Source organism: Stereum hirsutum, assembly GCF_000264905.1.
Source record: "Stereum hirsutum FP-91666 SS1 unplaced genomic scaffold STEHIscaffold_6, whole genome shotgun sequence".
Lineage (NCBI taxonomy): Eukaryota > Fungi > Basidiomycota > Agaricomycetes > Russulales > Stereaceae > Stereum > Stereum hirsutum.
In genome coordinates, this window is record NW_006763136.1 from 773,738 (window position 1) to 788,043 (window position 14,306).

Below are 14,306 nucleotides of genomic sequence, written 5' to 3' on the forward strand. Positions count from 1 at the left end.
GATGGAGTAACACTTGCCCTTCTTGGTTGCTCTTGTATTCCGTTTCTTCTTCGGTGAAGACTCTACGCCAGCTTCAGGAATATCAGTATCCGCCTCTGGATCCAACGCTAAGGCAGCTTCAACCTCTGCCTCGTCTATACATATTTACTCGATTAGTCGGCAGTGCATAGATCATATCTGGAGAAAATAGCAAGACTCACCCTTCTTCGAGGCCTTCCTCTTTCTCGGACTACTCCGCGTACCACTTCCACCCTCAACACCCACCCCTCCATCGCCGTCACCCTCATCTAAATCATCATCTTCCTTCACGTCATGGCTGAACCCAGGATCCTCCTTGACAGGTCTCAGGTTCTCCCAGATAACAGGTCGAAGGTCATAACTTCTATGAAGCTGAAACACCGCTTGTTCCTTATCCTTCGCCTCAATCATCAGATCGACGTACTCTTTCTTCCTTTCCGTGTCAGGTGGTGTGGCGGAGGAAGACGGTGATGACGGAGAGTTTTGAGCATAATACCACCCTGCGCCTTCGAGCTCCAGTTCAGATGGGAGAGACGGACATCGACCGGCGTGAGCTCGCCGTTCCATGACGGTTACTGCTCCAGGTCGGGGAGAGGAGAGGTGTTGCTTTGGTCTGATGCCTTTGCGATGCCAGGTTGCGTTTATACGGGGGATGAGAGTGCTCAGGGGTAGCTCTGACGGCTGTTGGGCAAGAAGTCAGCAGTTTATACTGTCAATGTCCAAGAGAGTGGTTAGATGAACATACAAAAATCCAGTTGTGATGATAGTCGAACTACAGGGTGTGTTTAGTAAGACTTGATGAATCGGACATAGAAGAAACGGGTCGAACTCACAACGATTGGGATCTTTAATTCTTCGCATACAGGAAGAAGGTCGTCGGCGTTGTAACATATCTAAACACGCTCGTCTAGTCAACCGACTGGATTCGCAGCAAGAATATTGATCAAACGAACCTCGTCGTTCTCAAGCACGAGTCGCGCCTTGACCTTGTCTGGTACAAGGGTTGTATAATTCTCCTTGAATCGTGCCAGAGCTGCAGGTTTGTCTCCGTACATTCCCTATGACGCAGCGAATACTTTGGGTGAGCAAGACGGCTATGTGCAGAGCCAAATGGAAGAACATACACCCATGTGGATGATGATGACGCTGTCCGGGCCCATACCCATGTAGTCCAGCATGGAAGTATGATCTGTAGCAGTTGTGGCAGTTAGCCCCTCCCTTCAAAATGGATTGAGAAGAAGAAGTCACCCACACTTCAATTCCCGAATGGAGGCCGTGACGACGTTCTCCTTCGGGGACCCTAACTGGGTGAACTACGATTTTATATAACAAGGTGAGACATGGACCGCGAACATGATAGCAGCAATGCGCCTACCTGGCCCGGATGTAGCGTCATCCTGTGGCCCAGCTTGTTCGCAAGGTCTCCTGCAGCCTGGAACGCTCGTTAAAAGTGTTGGTACAGGATAATGAACTCATCTGACCTTGAGCTCTTCGGCGGCATAGTCCAAATCATAACCATAGATACCGTGAGACGCAAAGGGAAACATCTCGGACGAGATGCGCATAAATCGGATACTACGATAGGAAATCATGAGGATCTGTAAAGCGTTTAACAGAGAGGTTACGAACTTGTTATCCTCATTCCACTAGGCGTCGTGCATTTTATTAGGCCTGTAAGTCTTGGGTGGGAGAAGATAGATGTACCTGTATCATCTTGCACAAGTCCTTAGTGTTTTGTATCCCGAGGTTCTTGGCAAAGTCCAGACCATTCTTGTTGATGGTATCGATACGACATGTTCTATGGCGAGCGTTGGATTAGGAGCGGATTAATGTGGCGAGAAGTAGACGATTACAGACCTGCTGCAGAATATGGAATCCGGTTTGCTAACACGAAGAATCGTATTGAGACAAGCCTGAAATACTGTCAGTGAAGATATCAGAAGAAGACACGGAGAACGTACATAACCTAGTCGACCTGTAAGATGATACCGCGTGACGTCAGTCCCTTCGTATTTAGCAGTAGGCTTGGACGAGCGCACCTTTCCATGTCGTATTTAGCTTCTCGATATCCGGAATATTGTACACGACAGGCTCAACAACCTTCGTCCTCCTTCTCTTCTTCTTCGGCGGCTCTGGCGCATCCTCCTCTATTTCCGTCAATGGACTATCCTCTTCGCCATCTTCCCTCACCGGAGCACTGTTCTTTGCGCTTAATCTTGTCGAGACTCTTCTCTCATAAATCTGAGCCGGTATTGATCCAATTCCTTCTAGATCAGTCGAAGTCGGCGCCACAGTTGCGTCCGTCGTCACCTTTCGTGAGCGCTTGGCCATAGAATTAGTTGTGTAGATGGTGTTTCGGGGAAGGCGGACCAGGGTGAGACGACGACAAGACCGTGTAAAATGAGAGAACATGCACAAGAATTTTTCTGCTCATTTTCGCTCATTTCGTGCACCGGTTTCAGACAGGTAACGGATCATGGACAGACTGAATGGAGGAGCGATCCCGCCACTCGATCGCCGCCCATCAGCGGACTTCAGATATTCGCTGCGCGGAGTTTCAAATTTAGGTTTGTGGCGCGCCACACTGCGTCGCTCAGGCTGCCTGCAGCGAAACATTTGGCAAAGAAAAAGCTCGGTACATATGTACATAGCATCCTTGGCAAGTTTTTGTTGTCACGGAATAGATCTCATACCACGATAAAACCCACAGACTCTCACCTAAAATCGTTAGTATAATGCGATAGCATCGACGACGAAATTCGGAGACTGAAGAAAGAAACAGTTAGCGCAGTCTCGTGCTCCATGTAAAAAGAAAGTGAGTTACCAAAAACTCAGCACCAGATGATCCAGAGGCAACCGTGATGGTCATAACGTTCACGGTCGAACCAGTGGTCAGAACGCCACTCGCTATGTGAACATGGCAATGATTAGTACCTAGGCCGCCCATGCAGCCAATACAACGCGAAAAAGACTCACGGATATCAACCTCATACAATTGGTTCTACAAGACCAACATCAGATCAGTGGCGAATTTCTCCTGCATGGAAGAAAGTAGAAGGCTCACATTTCCTCTCCATGTCCCCCTTGTCACACCCCTCGAGTCAGGTTCGTTCGGCGCAGGCGGCACAGGTCCCGAAAATCCATTAATCGTAACCACAGGTCTTCCACCAGCGAATGCGAGTGAAGTGGCGATCCGTAGTGTGCGAGCCCCGCCTTGGCCGGACGCCAATCCGAAACGAACGGTGACGGGACCGATGGCTTGGAAGACTGTCATGGGGAAGAAGCCTGCATGGACGGTTGGAAGGGAAGTATGGATTACGGGTGAGATATGTTAGAGAAAGTGTCCACAAGACGGGGTGGGGCCGGGTGAGGAAAAAAAACGAACCGATGGCCTGTTGACCGACTGTATACGTGATTGGACCCCAGGAGTGCATACGGGAGTCGCTTGGGCTGAAAATTCAGGAGTGATTTAAGCATCAGACCTGCGGATAAAAAATGCAGACTCTTACTGAATCGTCTGGATCATGCTACGTGTGCCAACCGACAAGATCAGTTTGCTACCGCATCGCAATGATAACAAGCTGAACCACTTACTCCGCATTCAAGAACCCAGTAGGAGTCCCATCGAAGTCGCCGACGCTCCAGATCGGAGTCAACGTCTGAAACCATTCAATGAGCCCCCAATCATAGCCATAGATACAGAAAGAGAAGGAAAAACGCACGTCGAGGGCAAAAGTATCGTGTATGTTCGAATTGATAGTAGTCCCCGCAGACACCGTGACGCTCTGAGTACCCACGACCAACTCCCTCTTATACACTGTTCATATCAGCCCCGCCATCATTACCTTTATCCCATGTGTGGAGTACTGTTTGAGGGTACTCACAGCTCATAGTATACGTCCCTGATATCATCGCCGGAGACGAGAAATCCCCAGTACTAGCGTCCGCCGCAGCCCAATACTGAGCTGCAGAGTTCGCCCATCCGACAGTCGTCAGGCCAGAGAATGCGGAGGGAATACCGATGGCTTTTCCGTTGACGAAGCCGCGGCTGGAGGTGGGGACGAAGCCACTGACGCCGAGGGTGCTCCAGAAGGAAGTGTCGAATACACCGGGAGTCGATCCTGTCGTGAACTGTGGAAGAGCATTCGAAGTGAATTCAACAGGGGGTTTGGAAATATAAAGAGGTGAAATGGGCGCATACCCAAAGAGCATAAGGTCCGTGGAAACCTTGACGGTCGGCTGTAGGGGAGTGCAATGAGCTTCTCCATACGCGGATGAGACATTAGTTTGGTCGCATACCTTCTGTCTGAGTGTGCCCCGAGTTCTAAATAACCTTGTAAGCCATCCATGTCTGTCCAGTCTCAAACGAAACAAACGCCTCACCATATCTTTCATGAAAATCAGGGGGAAAGTGAGCATCAAGTCAAAAGTTGGAGCAAGCTAGTACGTACAGAAATAAACCTCCTGTTGGTCGCTCCCTTGATTGTCTATGTCTCTGATGATGCCAAGAGTCCATTTAGTCCTATGTAGTATCGATAAAACATGCCAAATGGACTACCCACCTGAAGAACGGCCCTCCCGACGAAGCTTCATACCCTGTCCCCGGAATGATCATAAACGCACCAATACCCGACCCCGTAGCGCCATGCACCTGATCGTGGATGAACTGAACCGAAGAGTAGACTACACAGCCGAACCCAGACAAATCAGATCAACATCAATGTCTTCGAGGAAGGGAGGATTAAGAAGCGAGAAGGGAGGTAGAGAGATGGGAAGCACGCACACTTGGACCTAGTCTGTCCGTTGACGAGGAAGACGTCGCTGCCTTCAATCGCCGTTCCGCCTTGGATGTCTGATGCGGGGTTACCATTCGGGAGGGATGACTTGAGAAGACGAGCGATGAAGCGGAGCTCGCCCACTGTGGGTTCGGCGGTCGTACTGTGGAAATGCATCGTAAGCAGACGTACAGTTCAAAGAGAGGGTGATTCTTCCGACTCACAGGGTGCCCATATGAATCGCCGGTACGCCATTTTGGGCTACATACTGATAGTTCATACAACGAAACCATCAGAGAGATTTTCGTTGTATAAAACAGGGAAGAATGTACACACGTATTGGGTCAGAGTAGAAGTAACGCAACTGATCTTGATGAAGTTGTTTCCGGTGCCCGTCTGTACGTGGGAGCAACTAGCGCTTCCCAAGCCCGATGACTTCCAACGTATAAAATAGATCGAAGTCAGCATACAAACCGTGAATTCACGCCATAAAGTCTCGATCAAAAGGCAGAGGTAAGACGTACGATCTGGCTGAACTTTGTCGGATCCTGGGCTTGTAAGTTGTTGAAAAGTATGGACGTGATGTCTCCATTTGCAGAGTTCACTGTGAAGGAAAACAAAGTGACTTGAGAGTGAGCGATCGCATACCGCAAAAGCGAAAACTAAGAGAACTGACCAGTGAAGACAAGTCCTCCAGATGTATCAACGACCCAATTATTCCCAGACACCGACAACCCAAACCCAGCCACGAGTGGAGACAACAAAAGCCCAAAGGCAGCGACACACCAAAGAGCCTTAGCTAGCATATTCGTCGACCGTTCCTGGGATACAAAATGCTCAAGGACAATCAGTGTGCCAAGCAAGCTCCATTATATACGAACGCTGGGACACTCTTCGGTCGACTGGGACCTGAGTCGGGCCAGGGCAGGCTCACGATTTTTGACCCAGAGACTAGAGTCCGCAACCGCGTGACAGTCCGATCCATGATGCTAAGCCAGCCCACAAGCGTCGTGCTCTGGCACCTGTACCCGGTCGAAATATGCTGGCTGAACATGGGGCTAGTTGGTGCTATAGCAAACACCGACGATTCACCTATTTCCTTGAGTATGCGGTACCACGAATGGAAATAATGCGCACACAGGCCATTGACCATAGACGACGAGCAACGCTCCCGATGCCCGAATATGACCATTAATTCTAGAAGGAAGACATCGTGGGCGACGAACACGAGGTGAAGGCCAACAGGCACACAATCGAATAAGAGCGTTGTGCGTAGGGTATGCAGTATGCACCTGCACTTCCTCAAGATCTGGCAAGTCAAATGGCTTGTTTCATCCAAATGACCTGCCACGGTGGGAACTTTCAGACGAAACAACAGAAGTCGGGCAGCAGTCGGCCCGCTGATGGAACGACGGTCAAGCGTGATGGCAGAACAATCGCTTTCAGACGGAAAGACTCGCCTTGAAACGCACGAGTGGCGAGGATGCCAAGAGAACGCGACTTCTGCATGGGATATTTTCGGAAGACGACAATGCGGATGTACAAGGGAAATGAGTATATGCCTGGGACAGCATGATGTGTTGATGTGCGGCGGAACTTCATGCTGTTCCCGGGGCGCACACAAACATGGTGCAAGAGAGGATGATAGGATTGCACGAGCGGGACATACGGTGTCTGTGAAAGGAAGGAGCGGCGAACTATATTTGACGGTGAAGAGGAAGATCGTCCCGACGCAGGAACAGATCGCTCTATACGGGGGGGACTTCTCCGAAAATTAGTCGGGTTGGGTGAACCATGCAGTGGAGGAATTAAACAACGATAAATTCTGACAACAGAGGTCGAAGCTGCCGACATTGGTAGCGTATATTCCGGAGGCACATATCGAGGCGGAACATCTGTTAGCGTATACTGAGGTGTGTAAATGCTCGGGGCAGGCGAATAAACCTGTGTCGGGAAAGCCAAGATCGAAGACATCTTCCGAGCTATAGGCGTCAACAAAAGTGCAACGTTGTAAGCTCCGCATCTTCCGCAAATATGTAGTATCGTACACTTACTAGGTCCGTAGTACGACAGAGGCATCAAAAGGAAGACGTCTGTAAGCTTGTGTGTCACGATCAAACACATCGAGACGACATACGGCACACCGTAGCAAGATAAGAACCAGATCTAAGCTGAATAACAACGAAGGAAATCAGAACCGCAACACACCGGATTGCAAAGAGTGGTACGCACCACGAACACACTATTTACGGAATCGTCTCTGTGACCAAACTGACGACCAATCCCTCGTCACGACAAACAGAGATCGTCGCACACTCCCAAATCCATCTCGACAATTTTCCAACGAGTGATAGGAGGACGGACCACCGCAAGATCTTCGTCCGACCACCAGCGGGAGACGATCATGTCTGCGATCTTTCGGGGTGTAATAGGCCTACCGACATCGGCTTCGACGACTCTGAGTGACTCCAGCCGCGGTACCAAAGGGGGAGGCCCATCGGGTCCATGATATTGCAACGCGTCGTATAATTCATCGCATCCGACTAGGCATAAAATACACTTGAGGTCTTCCAGGACAGGTAGGGATTGGAATAACGGCACGATATCCCCGATTTCGAAGTGGACCACAGAGAGGGAGACGGATCTCAAGGTTCGGCCTGAATGAGAGAAGAGGTGCGTTATGAAGAATGACGCCTCGTGTATCTGCCACCCACAATCGATCCCCACCGCGAGGTCGGTGAGAACGGGCATCCTGAGACGTTGAAAGAATGAACCGGCTTCTTCGTTGACAACATGGAACTCAGAATCGAATTCAATGTCCATGGACTTGAGCACGGGTAAGATATGGATAGATGTCGAATTGATATCGTCCATGGTACCGAGATATATGGGTCCGAGCGAGCATCGCTCCAATGAAGAACAATGAGAGAGGGCGTCGTAGACGGATTCGTGTGTTGTGAAGAATTCGTGCAGGTCAAGAGTCACGATTTGTGGCCAAGGCATAGCCCAGGTGGGGAGAATATTTCTCTCGACCCCATTAATCACTTCAATGTGCCGCAACCGAGGAGCTCTGAGCAGGATTGGTGCAAATGACATATCGGGGTTTTGGTGAGTTTCTGTGATACATGCGGGTAGAGAAAAACGGAAGGAATCCAGTGCAGGGAGTGCGTCCGGCCTATCAGGAAAGTCAGAGAAGGCGAGCAGAGCCTCCTCAGGAAGAGTGAGCTGCAAAGATCGCAGACGGTCTAGGAAAGACACTAGGATCCGTAACGATGCAGCGACGTTTCGCGGCGGGTCCTCTACGTCGTCTGACGCGTCATATGAGAGGCGGAACTGATGTGGTGCAGACCTTAGCAGGTGATCCTTAACAATAGTCAAGAAGTCATCCGTGACCGGTTTCGGGAAAATGGTGAAGGAGATACTGGTCCACAAGCGAGGGGTCCCGAAAGCGAGTGCTCGCCATCCGGAGCAGACCTGACAGATCAAGGAGAGACTGTGCATTACGGCTTGATCGTCACTGTCATGATCTTCGAGAACATGGAAGAATATCCTCGACAGCAACTCGAGAGGGAGACGACGCATAGGGCTCAAAATCTGCTTCAAGGCGTGCAGATCTGCCTGTATTTCCTTTGCCTGTTTGGCTAATTGTACGAGTTTGGCCTCGCCCTCTGCACGCAACGTCTGGAAATGGTCGACTTCGGAGGGCAGAGGGGCCGAGTTTCCCTGCAGCAGTGCCGATAAGCCTGGTTCGCCTTCCTCCTCCAAGAGAGAGGACCGGCTGTATTCCTCGATCTTTGGGTCTGGTTTTCGAGGCCAGTCCGGAAGCGGCGTCAGCATAAGATCATCGTTGCTGACATTCGACTCGAAGCTACGAATACTCACAGAGGCCATGATGGGAGTGTCACAAGAAGAGATTCGTGGATTTGGCAAGCCTCGGAACGCGACGCGTCCAACCTCCACAGAAATTCCCACGTGTTTATTCCTCCTACCACCACCGTCACCACCATGTCCTCACCCGCGCCCTCAAGACCGTCCTCGAGCGAAGATATCGTTGCACAAAAAGTGCGTCTTTCATTATTTTTTTGTACTATCACGGAGTCAATTAACAGCGGATTTGTGTGTGCAGTATGACCGCTGCAGTACGTCTCCTTCTCGTCCCGAATTGCCTCTCCATTCAGCCCGAACGCTCACGGACAAGCTATCGTCTTCCTACGGCCACTTATTTACTACCATTCTAAATCGTCTGGCTGAATTATTGGGCTGAATGAATGTGTGGGATGTGGTTGATCTCAACAGTCGCGGACCTGCTCGTAAAGACGTGCGTCCTCTCCTTCCGTATCACACCTGCTCCCCCTAACGTCCAACGTTTCGTTTCAATCCAGAGGGATTGGCTTTGGCGCAGGTGTCGTCGCGTCCGTCATCCTCTTCCGCCGTACGTTATCTTCTCTGTTCATTCTCAACTTCGACTCTCCCTCCTTACCCCTCCCTCATATCCGCACCTCCAACGGCACACTCACCTCAACCTCAACCTCACCTCATCATCTCACTCAACCTTCCCCTCAACCTCTAACCCGTCAACCGTTCCCAATCACATCTCTCAATGCTCAAACTGTGCCATCCCATTCTCTTTTGCACTACCCCGTCTCGCGAACCGACACTCAGGACGAACATGGCCCATCGCGCTCTCCACCGGCTTCGGCGCAGGCGCCGCCTATGCGGACTGTGATCGCTCTTTTAACCCGGCTAGGATCGCGGGCGTGAGGGTCGTTTCGGAGGTTCCGAAGTAGGGGACGTTGATGTTACTATTGGGGGGATGTAGATGAGTGGGGAGGAGGGCGATACGTGGTACAGGGGGTTGATGTAGAGACGTTGCTTGGGACGGGACTGGAATAGACTTGACTTTCATTCTCGAGATGAGTTTCCTGTCTCAATTTCGCTACGCTTCGCAAGCACTTGCACTCGCACTCGCGCAACAACGTACTACTGCAACTCCGTCACGACTCATGATGCGACGGCCGTTGATCCCCGTACTCCTCCTCTATACACAAGACCGACCCCCTCACGTCCTCTCCTCCTCGTTCGTCGAATGATGCTGCACCACCACCGCCCCCTTCGTAATATCCATCCTCTCATCCGGGTTCAACTTCCTCTGCGGCGCACCCAACACCAATCTCTTATACAGCACCACTGTCCATGTCCATGTCCATGTCCATGTCCAAACCGACATGCAAAAAAAACCGTCAGCTACCGCATAAGTCCGGCGAAAAGTGAATATTGAATAGTGGAAAGGAAGGAAAGAGGACTGACGCGCTGTCGCACCCATGATGGGCACCGAGACGATGATCATCCGAAGCCTGCGTCCGTCCGCGTTCAGCGTCGGTGGTTTGCCTGCCATATCGTATTTCTGAACCTGAGTCTCTTTTCTGGTCTTTCTTTCTGTGTCTCGGAAGAAAAGCGCTTTCTTTTCGAATTCGCTGGCTGGGACTCGGAGCCAACGCTCTGTTCAATGTTCGCCTTGAACCTGGGGAGGCAAAAAAGGCGCGAGGTGAGAGGCTCGGAGGATCCCGGGGAGCCCTTGTTGCATGAAGTCACGGTGAATGACGTAATATGAACCTTGTGGCACTCGAAGATGAACGTTGTGCTGTGGCCCAAGTGAAGTTGCTGCTCCTCCTCTGAGTCGTTTCGTCATGTACTGTAACTAGTATATATGCAGCTCCCGTACGCGATACTATCGTTTTCCGAGTGTTTGGCAAGGCAGTAATGTCCGGCACCCTGCCTATCCACATCACACACATTCCCGAGAACAAAAAAATGTACATAAGATATTAATGCAATGAAGGTACAGTACCGCAAGACCTGCAGCAGCATACCGGGCCAAAATCTTATGAATATAAGTATTGGATTGAGACTCGGAAAGGCCCTCAAAAATCGTGTTTTCGGTGAACGGGGTCCAGCATGCTACGAACCTATCGAGATTGCCCAGAGCTACGTACGAGGAGGTTCACTCCGGAGTCCGCAAATCACCTGTATCTTTTTTTCAGGATTTTCTGCCAGTGAGAGGGTGCGAGATGTAGGATCTGGGGACGGCCGTGGGTTATCAGTGTCACAGTGCCAAACTCTACTGCCTCTCGAACGGTCGGATGAGTATCATCCGTAAGGCTACCGCTCTCTATCTTCCCCATTACAATCGAGAGCCTGAGATGCATGCATACGCGACTTTCCCTGGACCGTATGCCAGTGACTCTTCCGCGAAATCGGGAGGCTAGCTGCAGCACATGGCCTCTGAGCTGCAGGAGAACATTCGTGCATAGTGCCGAACACTCGGCAAGTGATAGTATCTTGGTGTAAAATATTCCTTGCGAAGACTGACTTAATCAGGAAGCTTTGTACTGAGCAACCACCTGTAGATCATGGTGTGACACAACGATAGTACGAGTAGTTGGTCTGGACACCCAACGTCACAGTCACTTCTGGTCGATCTTTTCTTGCGTGGGTGGGCAGCATATGCATATGTATTTTAACAGGAGAGAAGGCCAAAAATCGCCGTGCATGTCAAAGGTGGGAGGTAGCACTACAAATGTGCATGCGTTATCTATCCGAGTCTACACATCATTACTGTTCTATGTGTAGAAGTACGAGCTACTACTAATAGGACTACAAATACAGACAAGGAACTACAAATACAGACAGGGAACTACAAATACAGACGAGGAACTACAAATAAGTACAGAAGATTTTTTGCACCCCTTCACGGCTGGAAGAACGGTATACACTTTCCGTCGTTCACAAAGCACACAGCGACAGCGTAGATGTTTAAAATGAACGGAAGGATGGGTTATCGACCACTGACCTCCGAGGAGTCCATCCTTCCGAACCAAGTTCATGCCGACGCAGCGGTTTCTCAGGGCATACTTCGATGCTCTCATGGACATTGTGCAGAACGAGCTCCCGCGGACAATGCGATAATGGATGCGGGTGAGGAACGGTATACCCATCGGGGATGTTCGTCGGCTTGTGACGAAACCTAATGTTGGGACGAGGGTCGCGGTTGAACCTAGATTGTTTGATGTGATGAACGATGCGAAGACGTTTGACTCTAGAGCGATAACGATACACGAGCGCTTCGTGAGTACATACATCCATCCATCCTGTCGACTGACAAACACCCATCCACCGACATCGATGCAGACCTGCAACTCTGCAGGAGATGCAGCTCGGAATCCCCCGTTGACTCATCCCGAGCCCTACAGGAACTTGCCGCAAAACGAAGCACAAACCCAGTTCGCCGCTCGTCCCTGATTGGATAGCCAACAGATCCGGGCAGCAGATCCGAGACGATAAAGGCACGCGGCGGGGCGGGCCTGGCGGCTCGCGCGGGAGATGAATCATGATGTCAGGGGAGAGGAGGGAAGCCTGGGCTGGGTGCCTCGGCCGACGTCATCGACTTCGCTGCAAACCTTAGGGGCTGCAAAAGTGAGCGTCAATCTGATTTGGAGGGCTCTGCAATTGCAACCGGAAGTCCGATGGGAATGGGAGGTCGAGGGCGAGCGAGGCTCGTATGAAAAAAAAGTCAGTAGGAATAAAATGAGGGAAATGGATAGAGAAAAAAAGACAAGGGCGGGATGGGCCAGAGGGGGAGTGATTGTGCCATCGTCGCGGAATGGCCTGCGTTGAGGTTTTGCGAGTCAGCTGTGTGCCGAAAAAGGCGAGGGTGCGTCGAGGACTGTCGACTCACGCCCCGGCGGCAAGTCGACGTTACCGATCCTCCATTCGTGGCACCCTTTCCTTTTTGCCTGACCTGTCTTCCAAGTTCTCTATCCGTCCATCCGCCCAATCCGGTCATCGTCCTTGTCTACATACCACCATCAACCCCCCGATCCGCGCATCCCATCCACGCGCAACATCGGGAAATAATCAGACACACTGCCAGTTTGCACTATGGCCGCCCCTCCATCCTCGTCCGCCACTTCCGATCCGAAGACGGAGGCTGTTGTCCCCGCTCAGGAGCCCAAGAAGGATTCCGCACCCGCCGCAAAGCCATCCGAGGCTGAAGCCAGCAAGGCAAAATCCCCAACACCAGAGCCGCAGCCGACTGAGGCTGGGACGTCAGCGACGACGGCCGACGTCGAAGCTGAGGCTGCTGCAGATGACGAGGATGATTCAGAGGTACGTCCCCTCCTTCATCGATGCTGCTGTCCGATTCTCCGCTCACTGACCGTATACATATCGTTTTGTTTATGAATGTAGGATGCGCCCGAGGTCATCGACATGGAGACATTCATGCAGATCCTTGATCTAGACGAGGACGACACCCATGAGTTCTCCAAGGGTATGGCATGGGCCTATTTCTCCCAAGCCGACACGACGTTTACAGAGATGGACGACGCTGTGTGAGTCCCTCTCCTCTTCCGCTTTTTCTACCCTTCGTCTTTGCTTCTTCCCATTCCTTTGGTTGCCGCTATGCTGTGGCCTTTCGACCCTACCTCGCATCGCGTGACCGTCCTCTGCCCTATAACCATCCGGTCCTCTCGGACGTCGATATACTCGACCACCCATCCACCGGTTACTCGACTCATGCTGGCCCTCTACCCCGCCTAACTTTTTCCTGCTGGACACCATGCGTTTAACTCCACGTCTACCATGACGTGCTCGCTCGGGTGCTCGTGCTTTTATCCACGTACACATGCATCCACCGTGACCTTTTTTGCCGAGGTGATCTCGCATCTGTCATCGCTTCGCCACATCCGCCACATCTATCCATCAGTATTCACCGACCATCGACTATCCTTCATCCGTCATCTACGTCCACGACTCAGTTCTGCCATCCATCCGTCCTTCATCTCGCATCTCGCATCTCGCATCTTGCCCCTGCCATCGGCGAATTGCGCGAACGCCACATCGATGTTACCCACTTCATTTTCCACAAGATATCTGTGATCGAGCGGTGGAGATGGGCGGATAGGTGGATGGACTGTGATCACCTGGTGTTATCCTTCGTTATGCTCACTTCACCTTTTTCTTGACCTTTTAATTTAATTTCATTTCTCCATGATTCCTCGCCACGTCCACATCATCTTACTGACCCCGTCTTTTGCACCCTCCCCTCCCCCCTCCCCCACCACGACCACGACCACGACCACCAACCTACCCCCCTCCACACCTCACAGCACCGCCCAAGACCTCCCCAAACTCTCCGCCCTCGGCCACTTCCTCAAAGGTTCCTCCGCCGCCCTCGGCGTCTCCAAGGTCCAAGCCTCATGCGAGCAGATCCAGCACTACGGCCAATCGCGGGACGAGGAGCTGAACACAGACCTGACGAAGCAGCAGGCGTTGGAGAAGATTGGGAGGACGTTGAGGAGGGTGAAGGGGGAGTATGGGGTCGCGGAGAAGTGGTTGAGGAAGTGGTATAGGGAACATGGGGGGGATGAGGATCCGGAGAGTTAGGTGCGTTTTTTGGCAGGGGAGGTGGGGAGTTTGTGAGGTGTGTTTTTTGGCAGGGGGGGTGGGGGGGGG

The 14,306-nt window shown here is 51.5% G+C and overlaps 6 protein-coding genes across 6 annotated transcripts; 2 read left to right on the plus strand and 4 right to left on the minus strand.

Moving 5' to 3' along the window:
- Positions 1 to 171: 171 nt before the first annotated feature.
- STEHIDRAFT_56335 (UV-endonuclease UvdE) lies at positions 172 to 2,349 on the minus strand (the record flags this gene model as incomplete). Its single annotated transcript, XM_007303169.1, has 14 exons — positions 172 to 451; positions 515 to 699; positions 764 to 790; positions 852 to 911; positions 972 to 1,076; positions 1,143 to 1,207; positions 1,271 to 1,331; positions 1,394 to 1,450; positions 1,500 to 1,593; positions 1,648 to 1,664; positions 1,723 to 1,816; positions 1,876 to 1,931; positions 1,980 to 1,993; positions 2,058 to 2,349. The coding sequence occupies 14 exons, from the start codon at positions 2,347 to 2,349 to the stop codon at positions 172 to 174; spliced, it is 1,407 nt and encodes a 468-aa protein (XP_007303231.1).
- A 231-nt stretch (positions 2,350 to 2,580) lies between these two features.
- Positions 2,581 to 5,607, minus strand: STEHIDRAFT_120917 (polysaccharide lyase family 4 protein). Its single transcript, XM_007303449.1, has 19 exons — positions 5,470 to 5,607; positions 5,318 to 5,397; positions 5,130 to 5,228; positions 5,018 to 5,061; positions 4,802 to 4,956; positions 4,581 to 4,701; positions 4,470 to 4,513; positions 4,402 to 4,406; positions 4,318 to 4,342; positions 4,220 to 4,257; positions 3,903 to 4,149; positions 3,741 to 3,835; positions 3,613 to 3,677; positions 3,528 to 3,545; positions 3,404 to 3,468; positions 3,083 to 3,303; positions 2,995 to 3,019; positions 2,843 to 2,925; positions 2,581 to 2,784 (listed from the first exon to the last, which is right to left on the minus strand). The coding sequence occupies exons 1-19, from the start codon at positions 5,597 to 5,599 to the stop codon at positions 2,746 to 2,748; spliced, it is 1,599 nt and encodes a 532-aa protein (XP_007303511.1). The 5' UTR covers positions 5,600 to 5,607; the 3' UTR covers positions 2,581 to 2,745.
- A 2,612-nt stretch (positions 5,608 to 8,219) lies between these two features.
- Positions 8,220 to 8,447, minus strand: STEHIDRAFT_45579 (uncharacterized protein; the record flags this gene model as incomplete). Its single annotated transcript, XM_007303124.1, has 1 exon — positions 8,220 to 8,447. A coding segment is annotated over one exon (228 nt), but the record flags the coding sequence as incomplete, so codon positions are not given.
- Positions 8,448 to 8,798: 351 nt separating this feature from the next.
- STEHIDRAFT_56728 (DUF543-domain-containing protein) lies at positions 8,799 to 9,580 on the plus strand (the record flags this gene model as incomplete). The annotated part of the gene is made up of 5 exons (XM_007303194.1): positions 8,799 to 8,855; positions 8,920 to 8,932; positions 9,090 to 9,111; positions 9,176 to 9,225; positions 9,456 to 9,580. The coding sequence occupies 5 exons, from the start codon at positions 8,799 to 8,801 to the stop codon at positions 9,578 to 9,580; spliced, it is 267 nt and encodes an 88-aa protein (XP_007303256.1).
- A 272-nt stretch (positions 9,581 to 9,852) lies between these two features.
- Positions 9,853 to 10,188, minus strand: STEHIDRAFT_130678 (uncharacterized protein; the record flags this gene model as incomplete). The annotated part of the gene is made up of 2 exons (XM_007303450.1): positions 9,853 to 9,980; positions 10,101 to 10,188. The coding sequence occupies 2 exons, from the start codon at positions 10,186 to 10,188 to the stop codon at positions 9,853 to 9,855; spliced, it is 216 nt and encodes a 71-aa protein (XP_007303512.1).
- Positions 10,189 to 12,638: 2,450 nt separating this feature from the next.
- On the plus strand, positions 12,639 to 14,275 carry STEHIDRAFT_96256 (histidine-phosphotransfer domain HPT domain-containing protein). The gene is made up of 3 exons (XM_007303451.1): positions 12,639 to 12,959; positions 13,041 to 13,183; positions 13,961 to 14,275. The coding sequence occupies exons 1-3, from the start codon at positions 12,732 to 12,734 to the stop codon at positions 14,235 to 14,237; spliced, it is 648 nt and encodes a 215-aa protein (XP_007303513.1). The 5' UTR covers positions 12,639 to 12,731; the 3' UTR covers positions 14,238 to 14,275.
- Positions 14,276 to 14,306: the final 31 nt, after the last annotated feature.

Bases quoted from the DNA above. Each gene is read 5' to 3' on its own strand.
- STEHIDRAFT_96256 (XM_007303451.1), top strand. From the start codon at position 12,732: ATGGCCGCCCCTCCATCCTCGTCCGCCACTTCCGATCCGAAGACGGAG. The intron at 12,960-13,040 runs GTACGTCCCCTC...TTATGAATGTAG, and splicing joins ATGACGAGGATGATTCAGAG to GATGCGCCCGAGGTCATCGA. The intron at 13,184-13,960 runs GTGAGTCCCTCT...CACACCTCACAG, and splicing joins ACAGAGATGGACGACGCTGT to CACCGCCCAAGACCTCCCCA.
- STEHIDRAFT_120917 (XM_007303449.1), bottom strand. From the start codon at position 5,599: ATGCTAGCTAAGGCTCTTTGGTGTGTCGCTGCCTTTGGGCTTTTGTTG. The intron at 3,836-3,902 runs GTGAGTACCCTC...TGATATGAACAG, and splicing joins AGGGACGTATACTATGAGCT to TGTATAAGAGGGAGTTGGTC. The intron at 2,785-2,842 runs GTAACTCACTTT...TTCTTTCTTCAG, and splicing joins CATCTGGTGCTGAGTTTTTG to TCTCCGAATTTCGTCGTCGA.